Source organism: Ranitomeya variabilis, chromosome 1, assembly GCF_051348905.1.
Source record: "Ranitomeya variabilis isolate aRanVar5 chromosome 1, aRanVar5.hap1, whole genome shotgun sequence".
NCBI classification, from domain to species: domain Eukaryota; kingdom Metazoa; phylum Chordata; class Amphibia; order Anura; family Dendrobatidae; genus Ranitomeya; species Ranitomeya variabilis.
This window is the reverse complement of record NC_135232.1, coordinates 6,318,791-6,336,795: the sequence shown is the minus strand read 5'-3', so window position 1 is coordinate 6,336,795 and position 18,005 is coordinate 6,318,791. Positions and strand designations below refer to the sequence as shown.

General features: G+C 49.7%; 1 protein-coding gene across 1 annotated transcript in view; it reads left to right on the top strand.

Moving 5' to 3' along the window:
* The window catches only part of CA9 (carbonic anhydrase 9), a 377,380-nt gene that overhangs the window by 117,016 nt on the left and 242,359 nt on the right, over positions 1 to 18,005 (top strand). Inside the window, exon 2 of the mRNA XM_077267330.1 lies at positions 14,221 to 14,250. Coding sequence (XP_077123445.1) covers positions 14,221 to 14,250 — 30 coding nt within the window. The remainder of the gene's footprint in view (positions 1 to 14,220; positions 14,251 to 18,005) is intronic.

The following is an 18,005-nucleotide window of genomic DNA, read 5'->3' as shown; positions in this document are numbered from 1 at the left end:
TCCAGGAATCCGAATCCTTGTTGTCTGCACCATCATCTTAGCCAGTTGTTCGCATCAAGGATCCTGTTCCATCTCCTGGTGCCATGCCCGTCTACTGGAAGGATAGAAGAAAAAACTACCTGTGCATCCAGTTCCTTTACTTTCTTCCCCAACTCTTCAAAGTCCTTGCAGATTGTCGGTAGGTCCTTCCTTGCGGTGTCATTGGTGCCAACATGTATCAGAAGAAATGGGTGGACGTCCTTGGAGCTGAAGAGCTTTGGTATCCTATCAGTCACATCCTTGATCATCGCACCTGGAAGGCAGCATACTTCTCTTGCGGTTATGTCCGGTCTGCAGATGGCTGCTTCTGTGCCTCTCAGTAGTGAGTCTCCCACCACCACCACTCTTCGTTGCTTCTTGGCTGTACTTTTTGCTGTCACTTGTTGCTGCGTACCCTTTTCTTTTTTGCTTGCTGGTAGTGCTTCATCCTTAGGTGTGCCATCTTCAACCTCTACAAAGATTTGATATCGGTTCTTCAGTTGTGTGGTTGGTGATTTCTCCATGGTCTTCTTGCTTCTTTTGGTCACATGCTTCCACTCATCTGCTTTTGGAGGTTCTCTGACACTTTTTTCACCTTCTGTGACCAGTAGAGATGCTTCTGTTCTGTCTAGGAAGTCTTCATTCTCTTTGATGAGTTTCAAAGTTGCAATCCTTTCTTCCAGACCCCGCACCTTTTCTTCTAAAAGGGCCACTAGTCTACACTTCTGACAGGTGAAATTGGATTCTTCTTCTGGTCGATCTGCGAACATGTAGCACATGTTCCATGGAAGAACAATGAAGAACTGTCAAATCTCTGTGAACATTCCCTGTATAACTGGCCAACTTCGACCACATCCCAGTGGTGGTCAACCAAATGCTACTAATAAACCAGTTAATTCAGATTCTAGCAGAAAAGTTGCAAAATCCAGAAGCCTAAGGCTCAACTCAATATTGCAGCTCCACAAATTTTCACACTGAACCCAAAATGAATCTTCTGGATTGATTACAGTGAATAAAAAAGACTGAGGGCTAAAATTCAGACTGTCCCTGAAGTCCTGCTACTGAGACTCAACGAGTGGGCCTTATAGCAGCCCGGTAGCCAGGGTCTCCCAGGACTTGGCCATTTCTCTACTTTAGACTCCTTAGAACTCCCCACACTGGATTCATTCTTCTTGGCTCTGTCCATGATGTAGACTGTGTGATCCAGACCAGGAATAGAATTCGAGAAGAGTCAAGCGGGAGTATAACACATCGATTCGTCTATGGGTTACTGACTCGATCTAATATATTCAGTATAATTCAAGTCATTTGGTCCTCATGCAACAGCAGCAGCTGCAGTTTCAGAGGCAACAGCCGGAGCGGCAGCAGCAACAGCGGCAACAGCAGGAGTTGTACCAGCAGCAGCAGACGAACACCCTGATTCTGCAGAAGATTGAGACCCTGCAAAAGACACCCCCAATGCCAAACCTGGTCTGTCCTGAGGCCCGGGACAAAGTCAGAGAGGCACTGAAAAAAATGAGTCAGGAGGACGACCTGGAAGCCTTCTTTACAGTGTTCAAAAGAACCTTGGGACAGGAGAACTTGCCAGCCGACCAGTGGGCTGATTTTGGATGCCCAGAAAGCATACTTTGACCTCAGCTGCAAGGATGCTCGGACCTGTTGTCACGATATTGTATGAAATGTAATGTGATTTTGTAGCTTTGCTTGTGAGCAGCCATTCTGCGGGCTAAAACCCCCCCTTCTCTGCGTGTTTCTGCTGTGTGTAGAAGAGGTTTTTATTGCTCTAGCTGTAAATTCCAGGGTCCGGGCAATTGCGCTGGTGTAGGCTCAAAATCTCCCTCCAGCTAGAACTGGTATAGAATTCCTCTAAAGGCAGGAAGTCCTTTGTTCTAATATTGTAAGATATTGGGCCACCGATTTGGGCTAGGAAAATAATAAGTACATATTGCTAACGTCCATCGGCAGATCTGTCAGCCATTGTAAGCATGAGCCTCTAACTCCATCAGGTAAAAAGTACAGATTTCTCTGGAACTGTGTGTCCCAACTAGCCCGAATTTAGTATCATTAGAAAGCCAATTTTAAAATAAAGTGAATGCTGGGTGTGTTACAATTCTGACATGTTCTGGACCGAAAATACACGAATTATAAGAATTGTTGGAGAAAACTGTACAGCTGAGGAGAGGGGAGGGCGATGTTAGCTCAACCCCTTTAGTGATGTCACCAGGCTGTGGGTATAAATGACTCCACTCAACCCAACCTTCAGTCTTAGTGTTAGTCTTAAAACCCATTCTCATGTGGTAGGTGCCACATAAAAAATGAAGTGAAAGGAGAATAAAGGTAAAAACAATATATTTATTTATGAAACTTGTTCTAAAAGAATTTTGAATACATAAGGCAATTTTAAAGACAAACCAAGGGGGGAACGGAAACCTCCAAATACCAGGGGAGACTGATACAGCACAATGCCAGAAAAAACAATGAGCTAAAAAAAGCAAATATCCTGTAGCCCAAAAAGTTATACACAGTGATGTGCGGCACCTAGGACTGAGTGTAATCAATGGCATGTTTATATAAAGATATTAAGTTCACCACATATCTCAAAAGAAGGACAGATATACCCAGACCTGCAGCATTGGCTTGCTATAAATACCTGGGAAGTGATAGCCACTATACTGACTAATTTTTGTGCAGTGGGAAAATCTAAACAACCAAGGAAGTAATTTACCTGCCGGTGCAGTTGCTGGAAGTTCCAGATCTGTGTGCCGCAGGTCAGAGTGCTGTGGAGGCTCCTGGGCGTAGGGGAGCCTTATGTATTCAAAATTCTTTTAGAACAAGTTTCATAAATAAATATATTGTTTTTACCTTTATTTTCCTTTCACTTCATTTTTTCTGTGGCACCTACCACATGAGAATGGGTTTTGATATTATTGCTGGAGTGACTTTAGTCTGCTGCTATACATAGGACTATGGGAATAATTAGTGTTAGTCTTACCTGAGGAGCCCTGACTGCCAGACCTGATGAACTGGGATATTTGGGAACTCCACCCACTAGCCTGGTTGCCTGCAATGTCCTGAACACATGTAAGTGTTAATTTCTCATTTAACACGTTATTTTTATAATTACCTTGTACATATTTTCAATTGTCTCATATTGTAACATCTTCATATGCCTTTTTTTATAAACACTGCCTTCTTTTGGAGTAAAATATTCAAATTACTAGTTTTCGTTCTTCCTGCTCTAAAACGTACCCTAGGGAAGGGAATTATGCTACTGTTTTGGGTTAGCTTTGGACCCGTTTAATCGAAGCTGGTGGCAGTATACCTTGTGCTGTGCCTTTGGGGAGTTGTTGTAGCGACGGCGGCGTTGTTAATTATTGTTCCTGCCTGAGCGGGAGTAGTTTATCGCGTCGCTGCAGCGTGCCCAATAGCTAGTACATAGCAGGCAGCCTTTCTGGTGATTAATTACCTTAGGTGCAGTACCTAATCTGCCCTAAGGGTAAGGGGGCGCCAGTGAGCTGTAAGTTTTCAAGCGGAACTGTAAAGCGGGATATACATAAATCCATGCAGTTCGTGGTATATTGTAGAGCAGTGGGATAACTAAAATAAGCCCCTGCTGTAAACCGATTGGTCAATAACCTTGTGTGTGTTTTCATCACATTGTTAGCAGTGGAGGGATAACTAAGATAAGCCCCCCTGCACATGTGATAGCCATCTCTTGGCCGAAAGTCACCCCGATCCGTGATGTAGGGGTGACGGTCACGGTGTAAATCGTTACACCAGTCGACTCCTCAAAGGTGAGATCCTTGCCTGGATTGGCATCATAAGATATATGCAGCGCCCCAGAGTCCTGGTCGTTGCAGTAACGTCGCTCTGCCGCTAAGGGGAGTGATGGTACGTCTGATTGCACTAAAAGAGTTCACCTGACCAGGTATCACAGTCACACATTACACTTCACACTCCGGCCACCAGGGGGAGCAAAGGGTTCTATGTATTAGGCCACTCCTCACACTCTGGTAAAACTGGGGGTTGGATAGGAAGTTAAGGAGAAGCTGACTGGGTTTTGCCCAGGTAACATCCTGTGAGAGGAGAGCATTGCTTGGGAAGATTCAGGGGGGTCTCTGTCAGGGGTTGGATCCTGACAGAGGCCTAGCGAAAGGACAGATCGTTACGGAGCCGCGCCTGCACTTCATTGCGACGGCATCTTAAGAAAGGACACGAAGCAAAGTATATTGTGGAGAAGTGAAAAACGAGATCACAGCAACAAAGGAGAAAGAACCAGTAGGAGTCGTGCCCGGAGATCGGCAACATCCTACTGAGGAGCGTAGCCGGTGGCAGGAACGCAGAGGAAGTAATAGGCTCCACGCATTACTTTGAACCAACGGCAGGGCAGTTAACTATAGGTTGGAGGTCTCACCTAAATCACCTAATGAAGACAACGGAGGCAATTGTGGGAGAGGGGCGTCTCTAGGGTCCCTATAAAATAACTCCAGGCCTACCCGTCATACGGGTGCGTCCTAGCCATATCATCTGGGGGACGGAGAGAAAGAACAGAAACATACACGACAGTTGTGAGGACTATCCCGTGGTGCTCAGCAGGGAAGTACTACAACACCCAGGCGCTAGTAGGAAGGCTACTGATTTCCACCTGCAAAGGGAACTCTGGATGTGCCTTCGGACCGGCCGGTCTCAGCCAGCCCTGTTAGCAGTGCTCTGGATTGTGGATGCCGAAGCCTTCAGTAAAGAGACTGCAACCCTGTGTCCTCGTTATTTACTGCGACCTACACCTGCACCTACATCTTTAATTGGGCGCCCCTTAGCAGGACCACGGACCGGGTCAGGCCACCGTGACATCCCCAGAACTGAGAGAGAGACCCGGTACCGAGTACCCCTCGGCCCTGCGCTTGGGGGCGCTCCAAACTTGGCATCACGAACAGGATCTACTTAAGCCTGAAGAATCAGGTCATGTGTGCCTTGGAACTGTGATTGAATTGTGCTTGAATCGTGATTTATTGCAAAGACTGTGTATTGCTATTTGCCGCCTGACACACATAATCTCCAGTATATAACCTGTCCTCTCCATATATCTCTGCCCTAATCTCCTGATACCTCCCCACACATAATCTCCAGTATATAACCTGTCCTCTCCATACATCTCTGTCCTAATCTCCTGATATCTCCCACACATGATCTCCAGTATATGACCTGTCCTCTCCATACATCTCTGCTCAAATCCCCTGATCCCTCCACATATAATATCCAGTATAAAACCTGTCCCCTCCATACATCTCTGCTCAAATCCCCTGATCCCTCCACATATAATCTCCAGTATATAACCTGTCCCCTCCATACATCTCTGCCATAATCTCCTGATACCTCCACATATAATCTCCAGTATATAACCTGTCCTCTCCATACATCTCTGCTCTAATCTACTGGTACCTCCCCACATAATCTCCAGTATATAACTGTCCTCTCCATACATCTCTGCCCTAATCTCCTGATACCTCCCCACATAATCTCCAGTATATAACCTGTGCTCTCCATACATCTCTGCCCTAATCTCCTGATACCTCCCACACATAATCTCCAGTATATAACCTGTGCTCTCCATACATCACTGCCCTAATCTCCTGATACCTCCCCACACACAATCTCCAGTATATAACCTGTGCTCTCCATACATCTCTGTCCTAATCTCCTGATACCTCCCCACACATAATCTCCAGTATATAACCTGTGCTCTCCATACATCTCTGCCCTAATCTCCTGATACCTCCCACACACAATCTCCAGTATATAACCTGTGCTCTCCATACATCTCTGCCCTAATCTCCTGATACCTCCCACACATAATCTCCAGTATATAACCTGTGCTCTCCATACATCTCTGTCCTAATCTCCTGATACCTCCCCACACACAATCTCCAGTATATAACCTGTCCTCTCCATACATCTCTGCTCTAATCTCCTGATACCTCCTCACACACATAATCTCCAGTATATAACCTGTCTCCTCCATACATCTCTGCCCTAATCTACTGATACCTCCCATAAATAATCTCCAGTATATAACCTGTGCTCTCCATACATCTCTGCCCTAATCTCCTGATACCTCCCACACATAATCTCCAGTATATAACCTGTGCTCTCCATACATCTCTGTCCTAATCTCCTGATACCTCCCACACATAATCTCCAGTATATAACCTGTGCTCTCCATACATCTCTGTCCTAATCTCCTGATACCTCCCACACATAATCTCCAGTATATAACCTGTGCTCTCCATACATCACTGCCCTAATCTCCTGATACCTCCCCACACACAATCTCCAGTATATAACCTGTGCTCTCCATACATCTCTGCCCTAATCTCCTGATACCTCCCACACATAATCTCCAGTATATAACCTGTGCTCTCCATACATCTCTGTCCTAATCTCCTGATACCTCCCCACACACAATCTCCAGTATATAACCTGTGCTCTCCATACATCTCTGCCCTAATCTCCTGATACCTCCCACACATAATCTCCTGTATATAAGGGTACCATCACACAGTGCCATTTTGATCGCTACGACGGTACGATTCGTGACGTTCTAGCGATATCGTTTCGATATCGCAGTGTCTGACACGCAGCAGCGATCAGGGATCCTGCTGAGAATCGTACGTCGTAGCAGATCGTATGGAACTTTCTTTCGTCGTTTGATCACCCGCTGACATCGCTGGATCGTTGTGTGTGACAGCGATCCAGCGATGTGTTCGCTTGTAACCAGGGTAAACATCGGGTAACTAAGTGCAGGGCCGCGCTTAGTAACCTGATGTTTACCGTGGTTACCAGCGTAAACGTAAAAAAAACAAACAGTACATACTCACATTCCGGTGTCTGTCCTCCGGCGTCTCAGCTTCTCTGCACTGTGAGCGCCTGCCAGCCAGAAAGCGAGCACAGCGGTGACGTCTGACGTCACCGCTGTGCTTTCCGGCTCTGCTGCTTACACAGTGGAGAGAAGCAGAACGCCGGGGACAGACACCGGAATGTAAGTATGTACTGTTTGTTTTTTTTACGTTTACGCTGTTAATCAGGGTAAACATCGGGTTACTAAGCGCGGCCCTGCGCTTAGTAACCCGATGTTTACCCTGGTTACCCGGGGACTTCGGCATCGCTCCAGCGCCGTGATTGCAACGTGTGACCGCAGTCTACGACGCTGGAGCGATAATCATACGACGCTGTGACGTCACGGATCGTGCCGTCGTAGCAATCAAAATGGCACTGTGTGACGGTACCCTAACCTGTCCTCTCCATACATCTCTGTCCTAATCGCCTGACACCTCCCCACACATAATCTTCAGTATATAACCTGTCGTCCTCATACATCTCTGCCCTAAACTCCTGCTACCTCCCCACACATAATCTCCAGTATATAACCTGTCCTCTCCATACGTCTCTGCCCTAATCTCCTTATACCTCCCCACACATAATCTCCAGTATATAACCTGTCCTCTCCATACATCTCTGCCCTAATCTCCTGATACCTCCCCACACATAATCTCCAGTATATAACCTGTCCTCTCCATACGTCTCTGCCCTAATCTCCTTATACCTCCCCACACATAATCTCCAGTATATAACCTGTCCTCTCCATACATCTCTGCCCTAATCTCCTTATACCTCCCCACACATAATCTCCAGTATATAACCTGTCCTCTCCATACGTCTCTGCCCTAATCTCCTGATACCTCCTCACACATAATCTCCAGTATATAACCTGTCCTCTCCACACATCTCTGCCCTAATCTCCTGATACCTCCCCACACATAATCTCCAGTATATAACCTGTCCTCTCCACACATCTCTGCCCTAATCTTCTGATACCTCCCCACACATAATCTCCAGTATATAACCTGTCCTCTCCACACATCTCTGCCCTAATCTCCTGATACCTCCCCACACATAATCTCCAGTATATACCCTGTTCTCTCCATACATATCTGCCCTAATCTCCTGATACCTCCTCACACATAATCTCCAGTATAGAACCTGTCCTCTCCATATATCTCTGCCCTAATCTCCTGATACCTCCACACATAATCTCCAGTATCTATAACCTGTCCTCTCCATACATCTCTGCCCTAATCTCCTGATACCTCCCCACACACAATCTCCAGTATATTACCTGTCCTCCCCATACATCTCTGCCCTAATCTCCTGATACCTCCCCACACACAATCTCCAGTATATAACCTGTCCTCCCCATACATCTCTGCCCTAATCTCCTGATACCTCCCCACACACAATCTCCAGTATATAACCTGTCCTCCCCATACATCTCTGCCCTAATCTCCTGATACCTCCCCACACATAATCTCCCGTATGTAACCTGTCCTCTCCATACATCTCTGTCCTAATCTCCTGATACCTCCTCACACATAATCTCCCGTATGTAACCTGTCCTCTCCATACATCACTGCCCTAATCTCCTGATACCTCCCACACATAATCTCCAGTATATAACCTGTCCTCTCCATACATCTCTGCCCTAATCTCCTGATACCTCCCCACACATAATCTCCAGTATATAACCTGTCCTCTCCATACATCTCTGCCCTAATCTCCTGATACCTCCCCACACAATCTTCAGTATATAACCTGTCCTCTCCATACATCTCTGCCCTAATCTCCTGATACCTCTCCACACATAATCTCCAGTATATAACCTGTCCCCTCCATACATCTCTGCCCTAATCTCCTGATACCTCCCCACATAATTTCCAGTATATAACCTGTCCTCTCCATACATCTCTGTCCTAATCTCCTGATACCTCACACACATAATCTCCAGTATAAAACCTGTCCTCTCCATACATCTCTGCTCTAATCTCCTGATACCTCCCACACATAATCTCCAGTATATAACCTGTCCTCTCCGTACATCTCTGCCCTAATCTTGATACCTCCCCACACATAATCTCCAGTATATAACCTGTCCTCTCCATACATCTCTGCCCTAATCTTCTGATACCTCCCCACACATAATCTCCAGTATATAACCTGTCCTCTCCATACATCTCTGCTCTAATCTCCTGATACCTCCCACACATAATCTCCAGTATATAACCTGTCCTCTCCATACATCTCTGCCCTAATCTCCTGATACCTCCACACACATAATCTCCAGTATATAACCTGTCCACTCCATACATCTCTGTCCTAATCTCCTGATACCTCCCCACATATAATCTCCAGTATATAACCTGTCCTCTCCATACATCTCTGCTCCAATCTCCTGATACCTCCCACACATTATCTCCAGTATGTAACCTGTCCTCTCCATACATATCTGCCCTAATCTCCTGATACCTCCTCACACATAATCTCCAGTATATAACTTGTCCTCTCCATACATCACTGCCCTAATCTCCTGATACCTCCCACACATAATCTCCAGTATATAACCTGTCCTCTCCATACATCTCTGCCCTAATCTCCTGATACCTCCCCACACATAATCTCCAGTACATAACCTGTCCTCTCCATACATCTCTGCCCTAATCTCCTGATACCTGCCCACATAATCTCCAGTTTATAACCTGTCCTCTCCATACATCTCTGCCCTAATCTCCTGATACCTCCCCACACATAATCTCCAGTATATAACCTGTCCCCTCCATACATCTCTGCCCTAATCTCCTGATACCTCCCCACATAATCTCCAGTATATAACCTGTCCTCTCCATTCATCTCTGTCCTAATCTCCTGATACCTCCCACACATAATCTCCAGTATAAAACCTGTCCTCTCCATACATCTCTGCTCTAATCTCCTGATACCTCCCACACATAATCTCCAGTATATAACCTGTCCTCTCCATACATCTCTGCCCCTAATCTTCTGATACCTCCCCACACATAATCTCCAGTATATAACCTGTCCTCTCCATACATCTCTGCCCTAATCTTCTGATACCTCCCCACACATAATCTCCAGTATATAACCTGTCCTCTCCATACATCTCTGCTCTAGTCTCCTGATACCTCCCACACATAATCTCCAGTATATAACCTGTCCTCCCCATACATCTCTGCCCTAATCTCCTGATACCTCCCCACACATAATCTCCAGTATATAACCTGTCCTCCCCATACATCTCTGCCCTAATCTCCTGATACCTCCACACACATAATCTCCAGTATATAACCTGTCCTCTCCATACATCTCTGTCCTAATCTCCTGATACCTCCACACACATAATCTCCAGTATATAACCTGTCCTCTCCATACATCTCTGTCCTAATCTCCTGATACCTCCCCACACATAGTCTCCAGTATATAACCTGTCCTCTCCTTACATCTCTGTCCTAATCTCCTGCTACCTCCCCACACATAATCTCCAGTATATAACCTGTCCTCTCCATATATCTCTGCTCCAATCTCCTGATACCTCCCACACATAATCTCCAGTATATAACCTGTCCTCTCCATACATCACTGCCCTAATCTCCTGATACCTCCCACACATAATCTCCAGTATATAACCTGTCCTCTCCATAGCGAGATCGCTAGCGAGATCGCTGCTGAGTCACAAGTTTTGTGACGCAACAGCGACCTCCATAGCGATCTCGCTATGTGTGACACGTACCAGCGATCAGGCCCCTGCTGCGAGATCACTGGTCGTGTCGGAATGGCCCGGACCTTTTTTCGGTCGTTGAGGTCCCGCTGACATCGCTGAATCGGTGTGTGTGACACCGATCCAGCGATGTCTTCACTGGTAACCAGGGTAAACATCGGGTTACTAAGCGCAGGGCCGCGCTTAGTAACCCGATGTTTACCCTGGTTACCAGCGTAAATGTAAAAAAAAAAAAAACAATACATACTCGCCTTCTGATGTCCGTCAGGTCCCTTGCCGTCTGCTTCCTGCTCTCACTGACTGCCGGCCGTACAGTGAGAAGTGAGAGCACAGCGGTGACGTCACCGCTGAGCTCTGCTCTCACTGTACGGCCGGATCTCAGTCAGAGCAGGAAGCAGATGGCAAGGGACCTGACGGACATCAGAAGGCGAGTATGTATTGTTTGTTTTTTTTGGTAACCAGGGTAAACATCGGGTTACTAAGCGCGGCCCTGCGCTTAGTAACCCGATGTTTACCCTGGTTACCCGGGTGCTGCAGGGGGACTTCGGCATCGTTGAAGACAGTTTCAATGATGCCGAAGTTGTTCCCCTGATCGTTGGTCGCTGGAGAGCGGTCTGTGTGACAGCTCCCCAGCGACCACACAGCGACTTACCAACGATCACGGCCAGGTCGTATCGCTGGTCGTGATCGTTGGTAAATCGCTTAGTGAGACGGGGCCTTTACATCTCTGCCCTAATCTCCTGATACCTCCCCACACATAATCTCCAGTATATAACCTGTCCTCTCCATACATCTCTGCCCTAATCTCCTGATACCTCTTCACACATAATCTGCAGTATATATCCTGTCCTCTCCATACATCTCTGCCCTAATCTCCTGATATCTCCCACACATAATCTCCATTATATAACCTGTCCTCTCCATACATCTCTGCTCCAATCTCCTGATACCTCCCACACATTATCTCCAGTATATAACCTGTCCTCTCCATACATCTCTGCCCTAATCTCCTGATACCTCCCCACACATAATCTCCAGCATATAACCTGTCCTCTCCATACATCTCTGCCCTAATCTCCTGATACCTCCCCACACATAATCTCCAGTATATAACCTGTCCTCTCCATACATCTCTGCTCCAATCTCCTGATACCTCCCACACATTATCTCTAGTATATAACCTGTCCTCTCCATACATCTCTGTCCTAATCTCCTAACACCTCCCCACATAATCTCCAGCATATAACCTGTCCTCTCCATACATCTCTGCCCTAATCTCCTGATACCTCCCCACATAATCTCCAGTATATAACCTGTCCTCTCCATACATATCTGCCCTAATCTCCTGATACCTCCCCACATAATCTCCAGTATATAACCTGTCCTCTCCATACATCTCTGCCCTAATCTCCTGATACCTCCCCACATAATCTCCAGTATATAACCTGTCCTCTCCATACATCTCTGCCCTAATCTCCTGATACCTCCCACACATTATCTCCAGTGTATAACCTGTCCTCTCCATACATCTCTGCCCTAATCTCCTGATACCTCCCCACACATAGTCTCCAGTATATAACCTGTCCTCTCCATACATCTCTGCCCTAATCTCCTGATACCTCCCCACACATAATCTCCAGTATATAACCTGTCCTCTCCATACATCTCTGCCCTAATCTCCTGATATCTCCACACATAATCTCCAGTATATAACCTGTCCTCTCCATATATCTCTGCCCTAATCTCCTGATACCTCCCCACACATAATCTCCAGTATATAACCTGTCCTCTCCATACATATCTGCCCTAATCTCCTGATACCTCCCCACATAATCTCCAGTATATAACCTGTCCTCTCCATACATCTCTGCCCTGATCTCCTGATACCTCCCACACATTATCTCCAGTGTATAACCTGTCCTCTCCATACATCTCTGCCCTAATCTCCTGATACCTCCCCACATAATCTCCAGTATATAACCTATCCTCTCCATACATCTCTGCCCTAATCTCCTGATACCTCCCCACACATAGTCTCCAGTATATAACCTGTCCTCTCCATACATCTCTGCCCTAATCTCCTGATACCTCCCACACATAATCTCCAGTATATAACCTGTCCTCTCCATACATATCTGCCCTAATCTCCTGATACCTCCCCACATAATCTCCAGTATATAACCTGTCCTCTCCATACATCTCTGCCCTAATCTCCTGATACCTCCCCACATAATCTCCAGTATATAACCTGTCCTCTCCATACATCTCTGCCCTAATCTCCTGATATCTCCCCACATATAATCTCCAGTGTATAACCTGTCCTCTCCATACATCTCTGCCCTAATCTCCTGATACCTCCCACACATTATCTCCAGTGTATAACCTGTCCTCTCCATACATATCTGTCCTAATCTCCTGATACCTCCCCACATAATCTCCAGTATATAACCTATCCTCTCCATACATCTCTGCCCTAATCTCCTGATACCTCCCCACACATAGTCTCCAGTATATAACCTGTCCTCTCCATATATCTCTGCCCTAATCTCCTGATATCTCCCACACATAATCTCCATTATATAACCTGTCCTCTCCATACATCTCTGCCCTAATCTCCTGATACCTCTTCACACATAATCTGCAGTATATAACCTGTCCTCTCCATACATCTCTGCTCTAATCTCCTGATATCTCCCCACACATAATCTCCAGTATATAACCTGTCCTCTCCATATATCTCTGCCCTAATCTCCTGATACCTCCCCACATAATCTCCAGTATATAACCTGTCCTCTCCATACATCTCTGCCCTAATCTCCTGATACCTCCCCACATAATCTCCAGTATATAACCTGTCCTCTCCATACATCTCTGCCCTAATCTCCTGATACCTCACACATAATCTCCAGTATATAACCTGTCCTCTCCATACATCTCTGCTCTAATCTCCTGATATCTCCACACATAATCTCCAGTATATAACCTGTCCTCTCCATACATCTCTGCCCTTATCTCCTGATATCTCCCACACATAATCTCCAGTATATAACCTGTCCTCTCCATACATCTCTGCTCCAATCTCCTGATACCTCCCACACATTATCTCCAGTATATAACCTGTCCTCTCCATACATCTCTGTCCTAATCTCCTAAAACCTCCCCACATAATCTCCAGCATATAACCTGTCCTCTCCATACATCTCTGCCCTAATCTCCTGATACCTCCCCACATAATCTCCAGTATATAACCTGTCCTCTCCATACATCTCTGCCCTAATCTCCTGATACCTCCCACACATTATCTCCAGTGTATAACCTGTACTCGGATGTCCTTCTCTTCTTCTCCATGCTTCTCCCCTGTGACTCCCTACTGTGACCCATCCGACTCCTCCTGATCTTCAGAGCCTCCAAACACAACCTGACAGCCCATAGTGACATTGCTGACCCTCAGCAGCTTCTCCCTCACGCACTGCATTCTCCCCTGTGGATTGCTGAACTCGCAGACAGGATCCCATGCAACATGTTTGGTTGCAATTTGGATTATGGATTTTTCAGTAATATTATGTCCTTTATTACAGGTCCTGGTCATCATCACTGGAGTTACACAGGTGAGGCCTGATATCGGGTATAAAAGACAAAGGCAGCAGCGGAGTCACAGGAGGGAGCAGCACATGATCATTGTGTGTGGCCTCTGTAGCAGTCGCTCCTCCTCAGGGCTTCAGTATTGATTAATGTTTCACATGAAGAATGCCATTATGGCCAGAGGATTAGTTAATAAGTGATGAAGTGTTACGGGAGTGCGGCTCCTTGTCCTACATAGCAGCGTGGTTCCACATCCCACACAAGAGCGCGGCTCCTCATCCTACGCAGGAGCGCAGCTCCATGTCCTACACAAGAGCGCGGCTCCACGTCCCACACAAGAGCGCGGCTCCACATCCTACACAAGAGCTCAGCTCCACGTCCCACACAAGAGCGCGGCTCCATTTCCCACACGAGAGTGGCTCCACGCCCCACACAGGAGTGTGGCTCCACATCCCACACAAGAGCGTGGCTCCACGTCCCACGCAAGAGCGTGGCTCCACGTCCCAATCAAGAGCGTGGCTCCACGTCCCACGCAAGAGCGTGGCTCCACATCCCACACAAGAGCGCGGCTCCTCATCCTACGCAGGAGCGCAGCTCCATGTCCTACACAAGAGCGCGGCTCCACGTCCCACACAAGAGCGCGGCTCCATGTTCTACACAAGAGCGCTGCTCCACGTCCCACACGAGAGTGGCTCCACGTCCCACACAAGAGCGCGGCTCCATGTCCCACACGAGAGCGCGGCTCCACATTCTACACGAGAGCGGCTCCACGTCCCACACAAGAGCGCGGCTCCACATCCCACACAAGAGCACGGCTCCTCATCCTACGCAGGAGCGCAGCTCCATGTCCCACACAAGAGCGCGGCTCCACGTTCTACACAAGAGCGCGGCTCCACGTCCCACACAAGAGCGCGGCTCCACGTTCTACACAAGAGCGCGGCTCCACGTCCCACACAAGAGCGCGGCTCCACGTTCCACACAAGAGCGCTGCTCCACGTCCCACACGAGAGTGGCTCCACGTCCCACACAAGAGCGCGGCTCCATGTCCCACACGAGAGCGCGGCTCCACATTCTACACGAGAGCGGCTCCACGTCCCACACAAGAGCGCGGCTCCACATCACACACAAGAGCACGGCTCCTCATCCTACGCAGGAGCGCAGCTCCATGTCCCACACAAGAGCGCGGCTCCACGTTCTACACAAGAGCGCGGCTCCACGTCCCACACAAGAGCGCGGCTCCACGTTCTACACAAGAGCGCGGCTCCACGTCCCACACAAGAGCGCGGCTCCACGTTCCACACAAGAGCGCTGCTCCACGTCCCACACGAGAGTGGCTCCACGTCCCACACAAGAGCGCGGCTCCATGTCCCACACGAGAGCGCGGCTCCACATTCTACACGAGAGCGGCTCCACGTCCCACACAAGAGCGCGGCTCCACATCCCACACAAGAGCACGGCTCCTCATCCTACGCAGGAGCGCAGCTCCATGTCCCACACAAGAGCGCGGCTCCACGTTCTACACAAGAGCGCGGCTCCACGTCCCACACAAGAGCGCGGCTCCACGTTCTACACAAGAGCGCGGCTCCACGTCCCACACAAGAGCGCGGCTCCACGTTCCACACAAGAGCGCTGCTCCACGTCCCACACGAGAGTGGCTCCACGTCCCACACAAGAGCGCGGCTCCATGTCCCACACGAGAGCGCGGCTCCACATTCTACACGAGAGCGGCTCCACGTCCCACACAAGAGCGCGGCTCCACATCCCACACAAGAGCACGGCTCCTCATCCTACGCAGGAGCGCAGCTCCATGTCCCACACAAGAGCGCGGCTCCACGTTCTACACAAGAGCGCGGCTCCACGTCCCACACAAGAGCGCGGCTCCACGTTCTACACAAGAGCGCGGCTCCACGTCCCACACAAGAGCGCGGCTCCACGTTCCACACAAGAGCGCTGCTCCACGTCCCACACGAGAGTGGCTCCACGTCCCACACAAGAGCGCGGCTCCATGTCCCACACGAGAGCGCGGCTCCACATTCTACACGAGAGCGGCTCCACGTCCCACACAAGAGCGCGGCTCCACATCCCACACAAGAGCACGGCTCCTCATCCTACGCAGGAGCGCAGCTCCATGTCCCACACAAGAGCGCGGCTCCACGTTCTACACAAGAGCGCGGCTCCACGTCCCACACAAGAGCGCGGCTCCACGTTCCACACAAGAGCGCTGCTCCACGTCCCACACGAGAGTGGCTCCACGTCCCACACAAGAGCGCGGCTCCATGTCCCACACGAGAGCGCGGCTCCACGTTCTACAAGAGAGCGGCTCCACGTCCCACACAAGAGCGCGGCTCCACGTCCCACACAAGAGCGCGGCTCCTCATCCTACGCAGGAGCGCAGCTCCATGTCCCACACAAGAGCGCGGCTCCACGTTCTACACAAGAGCGCAGCTCCACGTCCCACACAAGAGCGCGGCTCCACGTCCCACACAAGAGCGCGGCTCCACGTCCCACACGAGAGCGGCTCCACGTCCCACACAAGAGCGCGGCTCCACGTTCTACACGAGAGCGGCTCCACGTCCCACACAAGAGCGCGGCTCCACGTCCTACACAAGAGCACGGCTCAACGTTCTACACAAGAGCGCGGCTCCACATCCCACACAAGAGCACGGCTCCACATCCTACACAAGAGCTCAGCTCCATGTCCCACACAAGAGCGCGGCTCCATTTTCCACACGAGAGTGGCTCCACGTCCCACACAAGAGCGCGGCTCCACATCCCACACAAGAGCACGGCTCCTCATCCTACGCAGGAGCGCAGCTCCATGTCCCACACAAGAGCGCGGCTCCACGTTCTACACAAGAGCGCGGCTCCACGTCCCACACAAGAGCGCGGCTCCACGTTCCACACAAGAGCGCTGCTCCACGTCCCACACGAGAGTGGCTCCACGTCCCACACAAGAGCGCGGCTCCATGTCCCACACGAGAGCGCGGCTCCACGTTCTACAAGAGAGCGGCTCCACGTCCCACACAAGAGCGCGGCTCCACGTCCTACACAAGAGCACGGCTCCTCATCCTACGCAGGAGCGCAGCTCCATGTCCCACACAAGAGCGCGGCTCCACATTCTACACAAGAGCGCGGCTCCACGTCCCACACAAGAGCGCGGCTCCACGTTCTACACAAGAGCGCGGCTCCACGTCCCACACAAGAGCGCGGCTCCACGTTCCACACAAGAGCGCTGCTCCACGTCCCACACGAGAGTGGCTCCACGTCCCACACAAGAGCGCGGCTCCATGTCCCACACGAGAGCGCGGCTCCACATTCTACACGAGAGCGGCTCCACGTCCCACACAAGAGCGCGGCTCCACATCCCACACAAGAGCACGGCTCCTCATCCTACGCAGGAGCGCAGCTCCATGTCCCACACAAGAGCGCGGCTCCACGTTCTACACAAGAGCGCGGCTCCACGTCCCACACAAGAGCGCGGCTCCACGTTCCACACAAGAGCGCTGCTCCACGTCCCACACGAGAGTGGCTCCACGTCCCACACAAGAGCGCGGCTCCATGTCCCACACGAGAGCGCGGCTCCACGTTCTACAAGAGAGCGGCTCCACGTCCCACACAAGAGCGCGGCTCCACGTCCCACACAAGAGCGCGGCTCCTCATCCTACGCAGGAGCGCAGCTCCATGTCCCACACAAGAGCGCGGCTCCACGTTCTACACAAGAGCGCAGCTCCACGTCCCACACAAGAGCGCGGCTCCACGTCCCACACAAGAGCGCGGCTCC